Source organism: Carya illinoinensis, chromosome 4, assembly GCF_018687715.1.
Source record: "Carya illinoinensis cultivar Pawnee chromosome 4, C.illinoinensisPawnee_v1, whole genome shotgun sequence".
NCBI classification, from domain to species: Eukaryota; Viridiplantae; Streptophyta; class Magnoliopsida; order Fagales; family Juglandaceae; genus Carya; species Carya illinoinensis.
The window spans coordinates 18,627,467-18,645,728 of NC_056755.1; the positions used below are offsets into that span (position 1 = coordinate 18,627,467).

Consider the following 18,262-nt stretch of genomic DNA (forward strand, 5'->3'; position numbering starts at 1 on the left):
GTGGTGTCTTCTACCTGGGACCTAGTGGGAGGGGATAAGGACATCTCTTTACTTGTGAAGAAGATAAAGGGCTGTGGGGAGAGGCTCTAGCAGTGGAATAAGAGTAGTTTTGGTCATGTGAAGAGACATATTGCTAAGGCCCGAGACAAGATGAACCAGCTGTACCAAACTGACCCAAACTGTCTGAGAACAGAAGAGCATAAGAATGCAAAGGCTGAGATGCAAACTTGGCTGGAAAGAGATGAAATCATGTGGAGGCAGAGATCGAAGGCACTATAGTTAAAGGAAGGAGACAAGAACACAAGGTTTTTTCATAGAAAAGCTTCTCAAAGACATAAAAGAAATTATATCAAAGGAGTGAGAGATAGCAACAATACCTGGCAGGTGGGAGCAAAAAGGGATAGAATCATAATGGATTATTTCCAAACCATTTTCACCTCTTCAGGCCATCAAGGACAAGTGGGATTTCTGGATAACTTGCAGGTTTGTGTGACTGAAGGCATGAATGAGATTCTGATGCAGCAGTATTCAGCAGAAGAAGTGGTCTAAGCCTTGAAGCAGATGGAACCATCCAAAGCCCCTAGACCTGATGGTATGCCCCCTTTATTTTACCAAAAGTACTGGACTGTGGTAGGAAAGGATGTCACCGAGGCTATGTTGAAAGTACTAAATGAAGGGGTCTTCCCAGCTGAACTCAACCACACACACATTGCTTTAATTCCTAAGAGGGATAAACCAGAATCAGTAGCAGAATACAGACCAATCAGCCTGTGCAATGTGGTATACAAGTTGATATCCAAAGTCCTCTCCAATAGACTAAAACAAGTCCTGCCTCAGGTTATATCCTTGTCTCAATCAGCTTTTGTACCCGGAAGGCTAATTACAGATAATGTCCTAGTTGCTTATGAGCTGGTCCATTACTTAAGATATAAGAGGAAAGGGAAAAAAGGGTTTATGTCACTCAAATTAGATATGAGCAAAGTGTATGATAGGGTGGAGTGGGGCTTCCTAGATACTATAATGAGTAAGATGGGGTTCAATGAAAGGTGGAGAAAGCTTGTAATGTGCTGTGTGCAAACTATTTCATATTCAATCATTGTGAATGGAAGTCCAAAGGGCCCTATCAAGCCCATGAGAGCTTTGAGACAAGGGGACCCTCTCTCCCCTTATCTCTTCCTTCTATGCATTGAAGGGTTGATAGCCATGCTAAAACAAGTTGAGGAGAACAAGTTGGTGGAAGGTGTAAAAATTTGTAGAGGCAGCCCAAGGATCAACAACCTCCTCTTTGCAGATGATAGTTTGTTCTTTTGTAGGGCCACTTTGCAAACTAATGCACATATCCATCAACTTCTAAAGGAGTATGAACTGGCATCGGGTTAGAAAGTCAATAAAGAGAAGGCAACAATGATTTTCAGCACCAATGTTAACTCTCAATTACAGCAGGAAATTATGGCCTCTTGGGGGATACAGCAGGCTCATAAGTATGATAAGTATCTTGGCCTCCCATCAGTGGTAGGAAGATCTAAGAAAAGGGCATTCGCAAGCATCAAAAGCAAGGTTTGGAAGAAGCTTCAAGGATGGAAGGAGAGGCTGCTATCACAAGGGGGGAAGGAAGTACTAATTAAAGCAGTAGCCTTATCAATCCCTTCATACTCCATGAGTTGCTTCAAACTACTTGAAAGCCTGTGCAAAGAGTTAGAGAATATGATGGCAAAGTTTTGGTGGGGCCAAAGGAGGGAGGAAAACAAAATCAGGTGGGTGAGCTGGTAAAAAATGTGTGCTTCCAAGCAAGATGGGGGAATGGGGTTCAAGGACCTGCACAGCTTCAATATGGCCCTACTAGCAAAACAAGCTTGGAGGATTATGAATGAAAAGTCTTCTCTTCTCCATAGAATCTACAAGTCCAAGTACTTCCCCAATTCGAGCATTTAGCAAGCACAGTTGGGAAATGCCCCATCATATGCATGGAGAGGGATATGGGAATCTACAAGACTATTGGTAAAGGGGTGCAGGTGGCGAGTGGGGGATGGAGAGTCCATAAACATCTGGACTGATGTCTGGCTGCCAGGGCAGAACCAAATCCCCTTGGACCAAGGTCAAGACTGCAAGAGCAGTTGCCAACAAGTTGTACAGTTGATTGATGGGGAGACAGGTTGGTGGGATGCTGAAATAGTTAGGAGAACTCTTCCTCCAAGAGAAGCTTTTGAAGTCCTGAGGATGCCCCTTAGGTCCTTCACCTAGAGAGGATAAGCTCATATGGCATTATGAAAGCTCAGGAGAATACATAGTGAGAAGTGCCTATAAGCTGTTCTGGTCTATAAAGAACCATAGGGCAGAAGGGAGCTGCTAAAACTATCAGGCACTTCGAGGTTTCTGGAAGCAGCTATGGACAATGCCAATACCACACAGGGTTAGAGTCTTCTCATGGAGAGCATGCAAGCATGGACTGCCCACTTTGCAAAACCTGAGGGTCAGGAAGGTTGTTTCTGAGGACACCAGTAAGTTCTGCCATGAGGGAAGGGAAGACACAAGCAATGCTCTGATCTATTGCCCTTCCATTTTACCCCTATGGAAGTCTTTGTTTGGCTTTTTATTTCAGGAAGGAAACCAGTAGGGGTTTATGGAGATAGCCATGGGAGTGAAAAAGGAAGGGCAGCCAAGGGACCTAGAGAAATTCTTTCTGTTGGCCTGGTCTTTCTGGTATAGAAGGAATCGGTTCTACTTTGAAGAGCATGTTCAGCACCCACAACAGTCTGTGGATCATGCCCTGTCCATGCTTAAGGAGTCTCGAGAAGCCCAAGTCAGTAATAAACAGAACATGGTAAGGGAAATGAAGTGGAAACCCCCTACAGGAGCTCTAAAAATAAATACAGATGGGGCTATGTTTCAGGGATGCTGTAGCTCAGGTGTGGGAGTTATTTTGAGAGATGAGAAAGGAAAAGTGATTCTGGCTACGTGTCACAAAGAACCAGAGTTCTCTGATCCTATGGAAGTGGAGCTTCTTGCCATTTTGAGGGCTCTGTAGCTGTGCACCCCGTTGGGTATCAGTGAATTGATTGTGGAAACTGACTCAATGCTCAGTGTTAGAGCCTTAACAACAGAAGGGGAGTCCATGTCTCCCCATGGTAACCTGATCTACTCCATCCTCAGCCTTTCAAAACAGCTACCTAAGGTGATGTTCCAACATACTGGCAGAGAACACAATGCAGCAACTGATGGTCTAGCAAAACTAGCAAGATTTGTAGAGGATTTAACAGTTTGGTGGGAATCAATTCCCGAGTGTATTTCCCAAATTGTTTGGCATGAAGCCAGCTTGTAATTCTCTAGATGACTCTTTTTTAATGAATGAGAGTTGTTATAAAAAAAAAAATGATAATAAGTTCACAAGTTCATGATAATATGTTGGAATATATATATATATATGTATGTATATGTATGTATATAACCTTTAAACTTAATAGATTTCATTTGAAGTTTAAACTTAATAAACCAATTCATTATCTATTTGATCCATTTGAATCCCACACTCGGGCGCAGTTGTGATAAATTAATCTAAACATGAAAAAGAATTGAGTGAATACATTTTTAAGTACCACAAGTGTTATATTGGATTTTTAATTAGATTTCGAGTCCATCTATATTGATCGGCTACTCCACTGTCATGCGTTGCTTCCAAATACCCTTATCGTTCTCCTTTTTTTGTTTTTGTTTTTGTTTTTGTTTTTGTTTTTGTTTTTTTGTTCCTTTATGTCAAAGCTAGGGCTATAAAATGAGTAAGACTACTCGACAAGCATCTCGAACTCGACTCACAACACAAACTCAACTCGATTGGGCTCGAATGCTCCACTCGACTTGTCAGCTCGATTCGTGTATATATATATATATGTATATATATAATACAATACATATATATAATATATCATATAGAACTAGAAGTTATGATCAATTCATATATAATTATATTATGTATGTATGATGAATAAAATATTAATAGCTAGTTATTACTTATCTTGTTCTTATCAAAGATTCAAATGCCACATAAGATTTCAAAAGGAAAGTTCTAAGAAGCAATTTATTAAACACCTAAGCTATGGGTGTCATTCTTCATGGATTGTGTTGTAGTTAGACTCAAAACCTTTCTCCTTCAAATACTAACTCTGTCAAGAAACTCTTATTCGACAAATTCAACAAGTAAATCCCAATTTCCAGTTAAAACCAAAAGTACCTACTTAGTTGGAAAACAATTTTAGAATGAACATAACAACAATGGATTCATATTATAACTCCAAGATTCTATTGTGCCTCATCGTTACCAATAAACCAGGGCTTTGAATGATGAATCCTTATTGTTCCTAATGTAGACTAATTTGTGACTTCATAGGATGATGAAATAAAACCAAAGGAACATTAATCTAACTAACCACAATCCAATCCAAGCTATTCCTGAGCTTCGTTACAGCACTACTCACTCATGGTGAATGCTAAATGTTTTCCAGAAAAATTAGCATGAAGAACAACAAAAGAGATAGAAAGCTTCTCCTTTGGTTCACCCGCAAGAATCCTTCTCGAGCATAAAGCTACCCATTTGTAGCGCTACCCATTTGTAGCGCAATTTCTTTTCTTTTTTATATCCCCCATTACTGCCCCAGGCACACAAAACCCATTTCCATCATTTTCCCTCTCCATCCCTTTTTATCTATCTCGTGTCTTTACTAGCATACTCTAGGTTCAATTCCTTCAGCCATTCGTGCTTGTACGTGCTCTATCCCTCTCTTGCATGCCGCCCACCCCTTAAGCAGGTATGTTGCAAGTCCCTTTCCCAGCCCTCAAGTGCATGCGTCTTCTTCTTCTCTTGTCAGCCACCTTGACGTCCCTCTTCAAAACCATAGCTTTTCTCCATACTTCCCCTAGGCACATGAGTGAATCCTCAAAAAATATTGATTCAGTTGGTAGCCTCTCTTCCATAAATTCCCTACAGCAATTAGTATTAAGTGTTTAGTACTATAACGGTAAAATTGGGATATTAAATTTGATGTGACTTATTTTTATCAATTGACTGAAGTACTATAATCTCATGCATAATTAAGTGCTCAACTCATTTTTTATTAAACAATTTATTCACTTTAGCAACTTAATCATATAGTTTTAACACTTTATCACACCTCCCCAACTAGCTTTTTGCTAGTCTCTAGCAAATAAAGTGATTGTGAGGACAACTAGATTTAACTTTATTTCAAAATTACTTAATTCAAAAATCTATGACATAGATCAGATTCATTGGCTTTAGGGCATTGGAGCTAATGTAAATCGGATGTCAATTCTCTATAGAAGTTTTTACGTTATCTAGTTAATCATTCAAAGAAAAATGTTAAAAGGTTGCTTAACCCAGAGTGTGCAAGTGTGATCAGATTTCCAAAGCTGACTACCAAAATCTATTTAAATGTTCCAACAACATCAACTGATCAAGAAGGACTGACTGATCTTACTCTAATTCAAAACCATTGCAATAGTGGTTTTCACGCTATTACACTTTAAATGGCCTTATATATATATATATATATGAACCCTGGTAATAGGCAGTCTTTTCCATCACACACAATTTTTCTTGATCCCTAGCTTGTCCCTTTTCTCATTTGTTTCTTCTTTCTTTCTTATCTTTCTTTTTCATCTCTTTTTTTCTTTTTTTTTTTTCCAGCATAATAAAGTTTCTTCATAAGCCATTAGGATATGGTTCATTAGATTTCCATATAGTTGCAATGTTGAACACCCAATTATGGTATAATAGTGTCAACTAAGGTATTAAAAGTGTAAGTGTAGATCAGTAATTAGCACGTTTCAACGAATCACCCCTGACTTAGTCAACTTAAAATTGGATAAGCTTCTGTTTTGAGTAAAATCTGGTTCCTTAAGTGCTGAAGTAGCTCATAATTCCAATAGATCTTTTCAAATGTATAAAAGTTTGAAAAATAGTGAATTAAAACTTGTTGAATCATAAAAATCAATTTATTTCAAATGTTCTTGGAGGTGCAATAAAAAGTATTTGACACCAAGCATGCTAGTACCAAGAAAAAAAAAACTTATGTTCCCACACTCCCCAACTTGAAATGAGCATTGTCCTCAATGAATAAAAGCTAAAAGCATCAAGCAAGACAAATGTAAAAGGTTTACCTGAATAAGCTGCAGGATCATGACAGTAAAAAGGAAAAGAAAGATATAACAAAAATATGCAAAACAAAAGAAACTAAGCAAAAAAATTAAAAATAAATAAATAAATAAATAAAACAAAGAGAAGTACTAAGTAGCAAAAGGGTAAATAGGATCTTGCAAAGGACTGGTGATGGCCTCAGGTGAAAAAATTTTCAAAAAAGGTTTGAGTCTTTGGCTGTTTAGCATTTCCATTTTGAGAATTGACAACCTCAATAGCACCATGAGAAAAAATTGTTTTAACCAGATAGGGGCTACTCCATTGGGACCTTAACTTGCCAAGGAATAAATGAAGTTGAGAATTGTAGAGTAAAACTTGTTGATTAGGTTTAAATGATTTTCTTTAAATATGCTTATCGTGGAAAGACTTCATGCGTTCCTTGGACAGCTTAGGAATATTGTAAGCATCCCTCCTAAGTTCCTCTAATTCATAAAAGTGTAACTTCTTTAAAGATCCAGCCTGTCAAGATCAAAATTAAATTTCTTGATGGCTCAAAAGGCATGGTGTTCAAGTTCAATAGGAAGGTGACAAGCCTTACCATAGACTAACTTAGAAGGGGACATATCAAGAATAGTTTTATATGCAGTCCTATACGCCTGCAATGCATCGAGTAATCTTAAAGTCCAATCTTTACGGTTAGGATTAAGAGTTTTTTCCAAAATGGCCTTAATTTCCCTATTAGCAAGTTTAGCTTGACCATTTGTTTGAGGGTGATATGAAGTAGAAACCTTATGATGAATGCCATACTTGTGTAAGAGGGCAAAAAATGCTTTGTTGCAAAAATGAGTGCCATTGTCACTTATAATAGCCTTAAGCACACGCAAACGAGAGAAAATGTTTTTTCTTTTAAAAACCTAAGCACAACTTGATGACCATTTGTTTTGTAAGAAATAACTTCAGTCCATTTAGACACATAGTCGACAGCAGCTAGAATGTATAAATGACCAAAAGAATGAGGAAATGGACCCATAAAATTAATGCCCCAACAATAAAAAACTTCTAACACCAAAACAAGTTGTAAAGACATCATGTTTTTTTTAGTTATTCCACCCAATTTTGACATAGTTCACAAGATTTACAAAAAATAAATGTATCCTTAAACATGGTAGGCCAATACAAACCACATTGTAAAATTTTAGCTACCATCTTATGAGCGGAAAAATGGCCACCACATGCCTCATTGTGACAAGCATTTAAAACAACAGATATTTCATCATTTGGGACACATATTTGAATGATTTGATTTGAGCAATACTTAAACAAATTAGGGTCATCATAGAAGAAATACTTAACCTTAGTTTTGAATCGTTTTAAGTCTTCAGTAGTCCAATGTGGTGGAGTCTGATCTGTTAACAAAAAGTTCACAATGTTAACATACCATAGTACAACATTAATAGATAAAAGCCGATCATCAGGAAAAGAGTTAGATATAGAAGAAGAGGGTTCAGTTTTTGTGAACTGGAGTCAGGAGAGATGGTCAACAACTACATTCTTTACACCCTTTTTGTGCTTGATGGTGATGCCAAACTCTTGAAGAAGAAGAATTCATTGGATGAGACGTGGTTTAGCATCTTTCCTTATCAAGAGATATTTTGAAACTACATGGTCAATGAAAATCACCACAAGAGAACCAATTATGTAAGTCCAGAATTTTTGCAAGGCAAAAACAAAACAACAAAAAGTTATTCTTTCTTAGTTGTCGAATATTTCTTTTGGACTCCATTTAAAGTTTTACTTGTATAATATATGACAAAAGTAAGACTATCTCACCGCAATCCAAGCACAGCCCCTATGGCAAAATCACTAGCGCTACACATAATTTCAAAAGGGAGGGACCAATCAGGTGGTTGTATGATAGGGGTTATGGTGAGCAAATTTTTAAGTTGGTTAAAAGCATTTTGGTGTTCAGCTATCTAATCTAAAACATTGTTATGCATAAGTAAAAGACACAAAAGTTTAGAAATGGAGCTAAAGCCGTTGATAAATCTCCTATAAAAACTAGCATGACTTAAGAATGATCCATCATTTTTTACTGTTTTAGGGCATAGGGAGCTCAGAAATAAGGCCAATCTTAGACCTATCAACCTCAATTCTCCTAGCTGAAATGATATGCCCAAGGGCTATCCCTTTTTGAACCATGAAGTGACATTTCTCCCAGTTGAGGAGCGGATTTTTTTCTTCACACCTAGCCAACACAGCTTGTAAGTTGGTTAAACAATCATCAAAGGTGCTGCCATAAACAAAAAATCATCCATAAGCACTTCCAAAATGTTTTCAACCATATCACTGAAAATACTTAACATACATCATTGGAAAGTAGCTAGGGCATTTCATAATCCAAAGGACATTCGTCTAAATGCAAAAGTGAAAAAAAGGACATGTGAAATTAGTCTTTTTCTTGGTTCTCTAAGGCTATTTCAATCCAGTAGTAACCCAAAAAACCATCCAAAAAACAGTAGAAAGCATGACCAGTCACTCTTTCCAAAATTTGATCAAGAAAAGGTAAAAGGGAAAATGATCTTTCCTAGTAGCTACATTTAACTTCCTATAATCAATATACATACGCCAACAATGGTCATTCTCATAAGAATCAATTCATCATGATCATTTTTCATAACCGTCAAACTAGATTTTTTTTAAATTACTTGAGTTGGACTCACCCATTTGCCATCCAAGATAGATAAATGATACCAACAACAAGTAATTTCAAAACTTCATTTTTAACAACTTCTTTTATGGTAGAGTTCAATCGTCTTTGCATTTCCTTAGAGGTTTTGTATTTTCTTCTAAATAAATTCTGTAAGTACAAATAAGGGGACTTATACCTTTGATGTCTGCTATGGTCTAGCCAATAGCTCCCTTACGCTGTCTCAACACTTCAATTAACCTCTCTTCTTGTGTTTCAGTGAGCAAAAAAGAAACCACCACTAGAAAAGTATTGTTGGGGCCCAACAAAACATATTTAAAATCTATTGGTAGTAGTTTCAAGTCCAAGTTTGGGATCTCACCTAAAGAAGGCCTCAATGATGCTGTTGGGGATGGAAGTTGCTTGAATTTTTGCCTCCAGCATATCTTCTTTTGATTGTCTATGAAAGAAACATTAAACTTGTTAGAATTGTTGCTAGAAACATTAAACTGGTTAGAATTGTTGCTAGAAAATGCACTAACAACCTCCAACTCAGTTTCTAAATTAGCATACTATTTTTTTTAAGTAAGTTTCTTCATCAAGAATAGCTTCTAACAAATTTACTTCTTGAACCTCCTCCAAGTCATGTGGCTACCTACAAGTGTTAAACATGTTTAGTTCCAATGCCATGTTCCCAAAACTCAACTTCAAAATACCACTTCTACAATTTATCAATGCATTAGATGCTGCAAGAATAGGTCTACCAAGGATTATTGGTACTTGAAAAGAAGGTCTTGTCAAATGAACACCAAGCACCACAAAATTCACTGGATAAAAAAATTTAATAATTTGAACTAAAACATCCTCAATAATACCTCTAGGCATCTTAATGGAATGGTCAACCAATTGCAAAATAATTGAGGCTGGTTTCAATTCTCCCAATCCTAGCTGTTCAAATATGGTATAAGACAACAAATTCACACTTGAACCGAAGTCTAGAAAGGCTTGACAAATTTTTGAGCTACCTATTACACAAACAATCATGGGAGACCCTAGATCTTTATACTTTGGTGGGGTATTGTTTTGTATAATGGCAACCTGCTCAATTAAGAAAGCCTTTTTTTGGACATTTAGCTTCCTCTTAATAGTGCATAAGTCATTTAAAAATTTAGCATATGTAGGAATTTGTTGAACTTCATTTAGTAAATGAATGTTGATCCTAACTTGCTTAAAGATTTTAAAATGTTTGAATGATTTTTATCTTTTTGCAAAGGAACAAATCTTTGAAGGAAAGGGGTTGGAACAGGGCAGGGACTTACCTCTACTTCAGTCTGTTTTCTCCAACAATAATTTGAGTTGAGTTAGAAACATTACTAACCTTGTTTGACCTTTGAGCAGAAGTATCTACCACTCAGCCACTCCTTAAGGTTGTGATGGCTTTCACTGGTTTGATGTTGGAACACTCAATTACCTTTTGAACATATTAAGATTGAACTTGAGGGTTTGATTGTGGCTGTGCATGAACTTTTCCTTTCTCATGTGCTAAACAAAAATACTAACTCAACTCTCTCAAACAAAAATGTTTTAATTAACACCATTTGTCCCCAGCAACGGTGCCAAAAACTTGACATTGCTCCTAATGTTCTTTTAATTGTAAAAATACCAAGTTGTATCAAAGATAAATCTAGGATCATATTCCACAAGGACAAAATGGTGTTAACACAACCTTGACAAATGCTATGTAAATTCTTTTTGAACTTTGTATTGTTATATTAAAAAAAGAGTATATGTAAGGATTTGGATAATCTGATTACCAAAGCAAGCTGTAAACATATCTACATTTGAGTCCAAATCTAAATGATGAAGTATCAAGTCCATTCCTACCACTTAGCATATAAATAATCTTGAAAATAAGATGAACAAAATATGAAAATGAAGGTAGCAAAATGAGGTTAGAAAATACTTATGATTTCGAAAGGAAAGTTTTAAGAAGCAATTTATCAAACACCTAAGCTATAGGTGTCACTCTTCATGGATTGTGTTCTAGTTAGATCTCAAATAATTTCCCCTTCAAGTACTAACTCTATCAAGAAATTACGATTCAAAAAATTCAACAAGTAAATCACAATTTCCATTTAAAATCAAAAGTATCTACTTAGTTGCATTTCAGAATGAACATAATGACAATAGATTCATATTATAACTCCAAGCTTCTATTATGCCTTATCATCAACAATAAATCATGGATTCGAATCCTTGTTGTTTCTAATGTAAACTAATTTGTAACTTTATAGGATGATGAAATAAAACCAAAGGAATATTAATCTAACTAACCACAATCCAATTCGATCTATTCCCGAGCTTAGTTACAGTGCTACTCACTCATGGTGAATGTTCAATATTTCCCAAAAAAATTATCATGAAGAACAACAAAAGAGATAAAAAAAGAAAATGAGGTAAAAGCTTCCCCTCTGGTTCAGTAGCAAGAATCCTTCTCGAGGACAAAACTACCCCTCTGCAATGCAATTTCTTTTCTTTTCTATATCCCTCCTTACTGCCCCAGGCACACAAAACCCATTTCCGTCATTTTTCGTCTCCATCCCCTTTTATCCATCTCATACCTTCACTAGCATACTCTAGGTCTGATTCCTTTAGCCATCCGTGCCCGTACATGCTTTGCCCCTCTCCTACTTGCCACCCACGCCTTGAGCAAGTTTGCCGCAAGTCCCTTTCCCAGCCCTCAAGTGCGTGCGTCTTCTCCTTCTCTTGTCGGCCACCTAGACATCGCTCTTCAGGACCACAGCTTTTCTCCATCCTTTCCCTAGGCACACTAATGAGTCCTCAAATAGCATTGATTCAGTTGGTAGCCTTTCTTCCATAAATGCCCTATAACAATTAGGATTAAGTGTTCAACACTATAAGGGTAAAATTGAGATGTTAAATCTGATGTGGCTTAACAATGTAAGTGTCATGTGTATCCTTATTACAACCAACTTCATTATGAATCTTTTTAAGTGCAAAATTTTAGGATTTATCAATTGACTCAAGTACTATAATCTATTGGATAATTAAGTGATTAACTCATTTTTAGTTAAACAATTTATTCACCTTAGTATCTTAATCATGCAGTTTTAACACTTTTTCAATTGTGAACTGGAGATTTGGAACTAGATATCACTAGTCTTGTAGTTCTAATCATCTAAGATTAGTATGCCGAAGTGGTGTGAGTAGTGTCATCCATTTCTCAAATTTTGTTGCCCCTATGCTGCCATAGATCAACAATCACAACACATATGCATGCTTTTGTGACTGTACGTCTATGGTTTTGATTGATATGAAAATAGTTTTTTATTTTGTAATGCCAGAAAATGGTTTTTTCCTATTTGATCTTGCTATTGTTTGCACTATATTTTACTTGCAAGAGTTTATTATTATTCAGACTAAAAGTTTTGGCTTGAGATAACCTTGAGAAGAAAGAATTTACAAATTTGTGCTTGAAGCAAAATTTCCAATCCACAACACCATGAGTTTAACTTATTCCTCCTCCTTGATTCTACATTTATATTCTTTTACTATATATTTTAATTTTTCATTTGCTTCTCTGAGATCCTCGGTTTGTTTGTATATATTGTTGTGTAGCATATGTTTGTTGATAATGTCTTCACATAAAGTCATAGAGGTGCTCTGTTTTGATGATACGATCTAAAATCATCAAAAGCCCTAACTGATTTTGGTTTCTACAATGTAAACTATGTAGTTCTACGTTTATGTTCTTGCTTGAAGTATTGAGTAGTGCTTTGTTTGTGGAGGCACATAGAGTCAACTCTCTATTTTGATGAGTACAATATAAAATTAGCTTGAGTTTAACATGTTTGGGTTGATTAATATTTTCCTTTCTGGTTCTTTGTCTATGTTCTTGCTTGAAGTATCAAATGGTCTGATTAATATAAACTATGTAGTAGACTGGTTCTATGTTTATAAATTATAATCTTGGATTCACTACAACAAATACTGGCTTTTTCCGTGAAGCACTTTCGTGATTAAAACCAGATGTTATGTGGGAACAACATTTTTTGTCACCATTTTTGCTGGTGACACGTTGGTGGCATATAATTCATGGACAATACTACTTTATCCACCAATACAATTAGTTGGTGGGAAAAACCCCTTTTAGTCACCGTATCAGGTGGGGTCAAAAATCTCGGCCCTCCGTGGCAAACTCGATGAACAACTCAGCAGAAATGGTGAAAGATACCTCCTTTGTCACCACACTAACAGTCCGTAATATTTATTAGCCATTAACCATCTGGTGGCAGGGTTAGTCGTATAAAGTCCTTAGCCACTCTAAGTGTTGTGACTTCATAATTTTTGGGATGACTGGATCTGGTTAGTTATTTAATTTTATTAACCTCAATACTTGTCGTAATAAGTTATACGCCACCGGATGTCATGGTTGGAACTAAGTATTAGAGATGATCCAATGTTGTTGCAAAAATTTATTAGGCAGTTGTCGTAGACGTGACAAAAATTGGTTTTACCTTTATACCGTCTGGTGGCAATTTTTATAATATCCATGGGAACTAATTTCCACAAATTGTTCTCGTCTTGTGACAATACATGTTTTGCCATCATTTTCGTTGGTGACATCGTGGTGGCATATAATCGATGGGTACAGATATAAATTGCCCCCAGAAGGATTTTTTTGTGGGGAAATTGAAATTTGTGACCACAACTTCACGCGGCATTATCATGGTACCCCAACACATATAGACAAGTTTAGCTACCAGAAGTCGACGTGAGAAATCGAAGATATAGCATGATTCTGTTTGGTGGCCATTACTTAAAATATCCTGATTTCCAATTCGATTTCTCACCATCATTGATATGGTGGGAAGATGCATTTTACCCATAGAACATGGCCATTTTATTTACGGGAAATCTACGTTTGCCACCATGCATGTACTGCATTAAACTAAATTGTAATGCAATCCCCTCCGGTTTCCTCACCAACGCTACTAGTTTTCATGAGGCGTACTATACAACAATTGTCTCCCACCAATGACATCCGGTGAAAACGATTATATAATCCTTGGACACTCAATGATTCAGCATTATATATATAATGCATCTTCCAACACACTATATTAAAAATAACAGTTAAAGGCCATGAATCATATATATGTTTGCAAATCAAATACCCTTACATAAAGACATGATGAAACACATATTCACAAATTCTTTAGCATCAATGATAACCAAGAGGTCCATATATGACAGTTTACTAAAAAAAGAAAAGGGCTTCTTGCTGAAGATCTCTGTTTGACAGGTGTTTGATTCTAGTCCCTGATTCCACACAGCATGTTGGTAAATGATGACCTGATAATTAGACAATAAGAACTATGTCAGCAAATAACAGAATTCTTGACCTTGGTATGAATTTCATTAAATGGTAGCTTGCTTCTATACTAATTGGTACTAGCAATCTTGTACATAATTAATTAGATCAAGAGCATATTGTCTATTATACATTTTAAAATAAATATCTATACGTTGGTAGGCTTGGAAGGAAAATGCCATCATGTTGTATTCCTGTATTCACATGGAATTATTACTATATACCTAACTTTCTGTAGTCCATGCTATTGCAAATCATGCAGGAGGTTGGCTGCTAATTTAAAGTGTTTGCTATAGTTGAATTACAATCTATAGCCTTTAGATTGTAATTCATGAACCAATTCCCAAAAGGAGGAGCCCAATCAAAATCTGCCACATCCAATATGCATCCAATAAAAACCCTCAGAGAGCTCTATACTAGGACTTACCATCTACCATACCAATTATATTTGGGGCTAGTATAAACACTCATACTATCGGGGAACCCAATATTTTTTTCCTATCATTGACCCACTGTCCAATTGGGTCTTTATATCTAATTATTTACATGTATCAATACTTATGACTGCTGATTATCCAATCGTTATTAACTATCGTTACCACATTCGTATGCATGGATACTATATTTGTGTTACACAACTATTTCCTAAAAAGGTTAGACACATTTAGGAAGCACTAAGCAAAACATATAGCTGTGATATATTCCAAGTACATACTCAAACGAGTGTCCTGACCTAAGTGCATTAGAGTTAGAGAGCCCCGGTTTCTTACTTAACATATAAAATAACATGTGAAGTTCCTTATCTTTTAACTAGTCTTAGTGTGAATTCCTACAATGCACCTTAACAGATACCCTTTATTTAGTTTATTAAAACCTGAATCAGAGGTTTAGGCAATTGAGGGTGTGTGTGAGTATGCATATTGACTTGTGGATATTAATCTGGTAGTTTTGTTGCAATTTTAGATCTTACAACCTACTTTTATTTATTGAACTTACTATTGAAGAAATACACACCTAGAAAGTACCTCTTTCCCTGGTAAGCTGCTTTATCATGAAATCGTGTTCACTGCAACCAACATCCTCCATCCATGTGCATTGATTTCAGTCTTCTCATTCTGCTAACCTGTATTTTTCAAATGAGTTTAATCAGCATTTATGATTAAGTATTTGCAGACTTACACACATAATCCGAAATTAAACATCATCCATCATAACTCGAATCTATTTCAATACTTACCCTTCATTCTCTTAGTAACAACCCATCAAAAAAATAGGCCATCATTTTACTTTTCCTGCTGCAATCGTTAACTCATATCCACCCTAACTAGAGGCAACCATACGTTACCAAAATTAAAAAAAAAAGTAATGACATAAGTCCATGGCCAACACATATCTTAAAGCTAAGTCATTTAGATACATTCCACCCAAAAATGGCCATGTCAAACTGGCCCTCCACAAAAATCAAAATTCCCAAATGTTAGCCATCCACAAAAAAAGTTCCCAATGTCACTTAGAAAACTAATCATCTCTGTGAGTCTCTCTATGAGCCTCACTACCATCGGGTAAGTCAGTGTTCTGATAGCTCATTAAGAGCTTCTCATGCTCTAAGAAATTCCTTCTCAACTCTGCAATATCACCCAGCATGGAGTCTAGTTTTGCCTTGTACATTTCTACCTCAGTCTTGTTCCATGCATTCTCCTCCGACAGACGAATATATGCCCTACTATTCTTCATTGAAGGAGATGGGTCCGGAATCACCATGTGACCCCTCCCTACTGCATATCCAGGTCTGTTTCCCAATACCTCTTTGAACACACTCTCAGCTGCCTCTTCAATATCCTCCTCAGATTCATTTTCAGCTAACCTCTCCATCATAAGATTTTGGAAAATTCAATACATGAAAAATTACTCCCCAAGTTAAACACCCACACCAAACCATTTAAAAATAAACTGAAATTAGGAACTCTCTTACGTAATTATGTTCAGTGGCTGCATTGATCCATTTACCCTTCCGGGTTGACCAATGTGTTTGCCTATAGAAGGCAACCATGTTCAGTGCTGCCTCCTGCTAAAACACACAATTGAGCTCAAAAGTTAGATACATATTTGACTGATTAACTGATTATTTTATACCCCTTGCTTAATTACAAACCTTCTCCTCTAAAATGCGTATAAAGGATTTGCGGCCACCAGTATGCTTGACCTTCAATTTAGATCTATTTGAGCTGTTTCGCATGGACTTCTCCTGCATGAGAAACAATTAAGGCTTAGTATTTAATTTATAAATACTAACTTACTCGAATTCAAATATTAGGCAAACACCATTAGGGTTCAAACCTAATGGTCAACAGGATATATGTAAGATCATTCATCTGACTAAGAGTCATTTTAAGGACAGTAAATGCATCTCTATAAATTCCCAAACTGGTCTACCTTGAATGCTGCACTTGCCCAGTATTCACATAGTTTTTCCCATACGTTCTTCTCCACCTTGTCCGTCCCACCACGTAGGGCCTCTTGATGTGATGCATATTTTAAATAAATTTTATGTAGTACATAATGATAAGTATTGTACTTATCTGCCAAATGGTTGGAAACCATCTCACAATGGTTGTCTCTACTCCAGTCAAGAACAAAATCAGCCTGCGAGATATACAAAAACAGACCTGCGTTATATATAGAACTCTACACAGTGTATTTACGCCAACCCTTCTAAATATACCAGCTTTTTAAGTTTGTTATCACTAGGTAAAAAGACCTACCCTAACATGGTCTATCAGCTATGTCTTCTCGTCTTCAGGTACACGACTCCAACTAGCATGCCTCATATCGGCATGTACTTTAATTATCTCCGTTAGTCGTCCAGTGAATAAGCAAGCATTCTCATATGATGGCCCCCGATGACCATCTTGTATAACCAGAGGTATCTTACCCATTTTCCTCATTCTTTCAAATAGCGTGCCCTTCGCTGGCCCTCTACCTCTTTTCTTAGTAGGTGGTTCTACATAAAGACATCAATTTGAGTGTAAATTCAATTAAAAAAAAATATGAACTCAATTATTGCTGCCCAAGTGCACACTAACAACCTTGTATCTACACATGCTGATTGTAGTATCCAATACGTTATTATGCTAAAGCACATAATGTAGATATTTGTGTGCCTTACCTGTGTTAGGGACAACAACCTCTTCAACTTTTGGAGCAACCAATGCCCCTTCTGTCCCCGCCCCTCCTACATCCTTAGTTGAATCATCTGGTAACGGCTCGTCCTGCAACATGGTTCTCTGATCCGATGCCTCTGGTTCTCGCTCTTGGCTGCGGCATATCTCAACCCTTCCATGTCTGACTCACCCCTCCCCCCCCCCCCCCCCCCGAAACTTTATTGATCTCCTCATCTTTGGCTGTGTTGGTCGCTGGGAAATCCTACTGCTTCTTCTGACTGCAAACAGGAAATTATATCATTGGAATGTGAAACAAAATTGACCTTATTTTTACCTCTCTCAAGCATGTTCCTGGTAGAGCCAGGTTGACAAAAATCAATACTGGTGGCATTATAATTTACACCTATGCGATTTCTGGCCAGATAAATCACATCAGAACCTTGGACCTTATTGTCCTGTTTTTAACCCCATCACGTAGGGCTTTCCCTAATTCAAACTGGCCAATATAAAAAATCTAGCAAATAAATATCCCATGGAATTAAAATAACACATCTTAAGGAGTTTGCCTTTAGACTTAGCATTATGTTACCTTGAAATACTTTAGGCCCGTGAACCAGTTCACTACCCCTGAAAAGATTCAAACAATGCGTACTAACTGCTGTCCAAATTAATGGATTTCACAACCATTTCCTAAGGGTGTTTATCTCTAACCAAACATATATACGTTCTTTACCAATGGCAGAGGAAGGAGTTCATACCACACATTTAACAGGCTGTTTTGAGTGAGTACAACATATGTAACTTAAACAGCAATTTTTCAATATACAATTCAAAAAATTATATGATAACAAGACAGTCCAAATTTGTATAGAGAC

The 18,262-nt window shown here is 36.7% G+C and overlaps 1 protein-coding gene across 1 annotated transcript; it reads left to right on the forward strand.

Moving 5' to 3' along the window:
- The first annotated feature begins 1,404 nt into the window (after positions 1 to 1,404).
- On the forward strand, positions 1,405 to 2,468 carry LOC122306323. Its single transcript, XM_043118756.1, has 3 exons — positions 1,405 to 1,754; positions 2,013 to 2,228; positions 2,324 to 2,468. Exons 1-3 carry the CDS (start codon positions 1,405 to 1,407, stop codon positions 2,466 to 2,468), a joined length of 711 nt encoding a protein of 236 aa, XP_042974690.1.
- Positions 2,469 to 18,262: the final 15,794 nt, after the last annotated feature.

Coding starts and splice junctions, on each gene's coding strand:
- LOC122306323 (XM_043118756.1), top strand. CDS start 1,405: ATGATTTTCAGCACCAATGTTAACTCTCAATTACAGCAGGAAATTATG. Junction 1,755..2,012: donor AGGGAGGAAAACAAAATCAG/GTGGGTGAGCTG, acceptor AAAGGGGTGCAG/GTGGCGAGTGGGGGATGGAG. Junction 2,229..2,323: donor GTCCTGAGGATGCCCCTTAG/GTCCTTCACCTA, acceptor TGGTCTATAAAG/AACCATAGGGCAGAAGGGAG.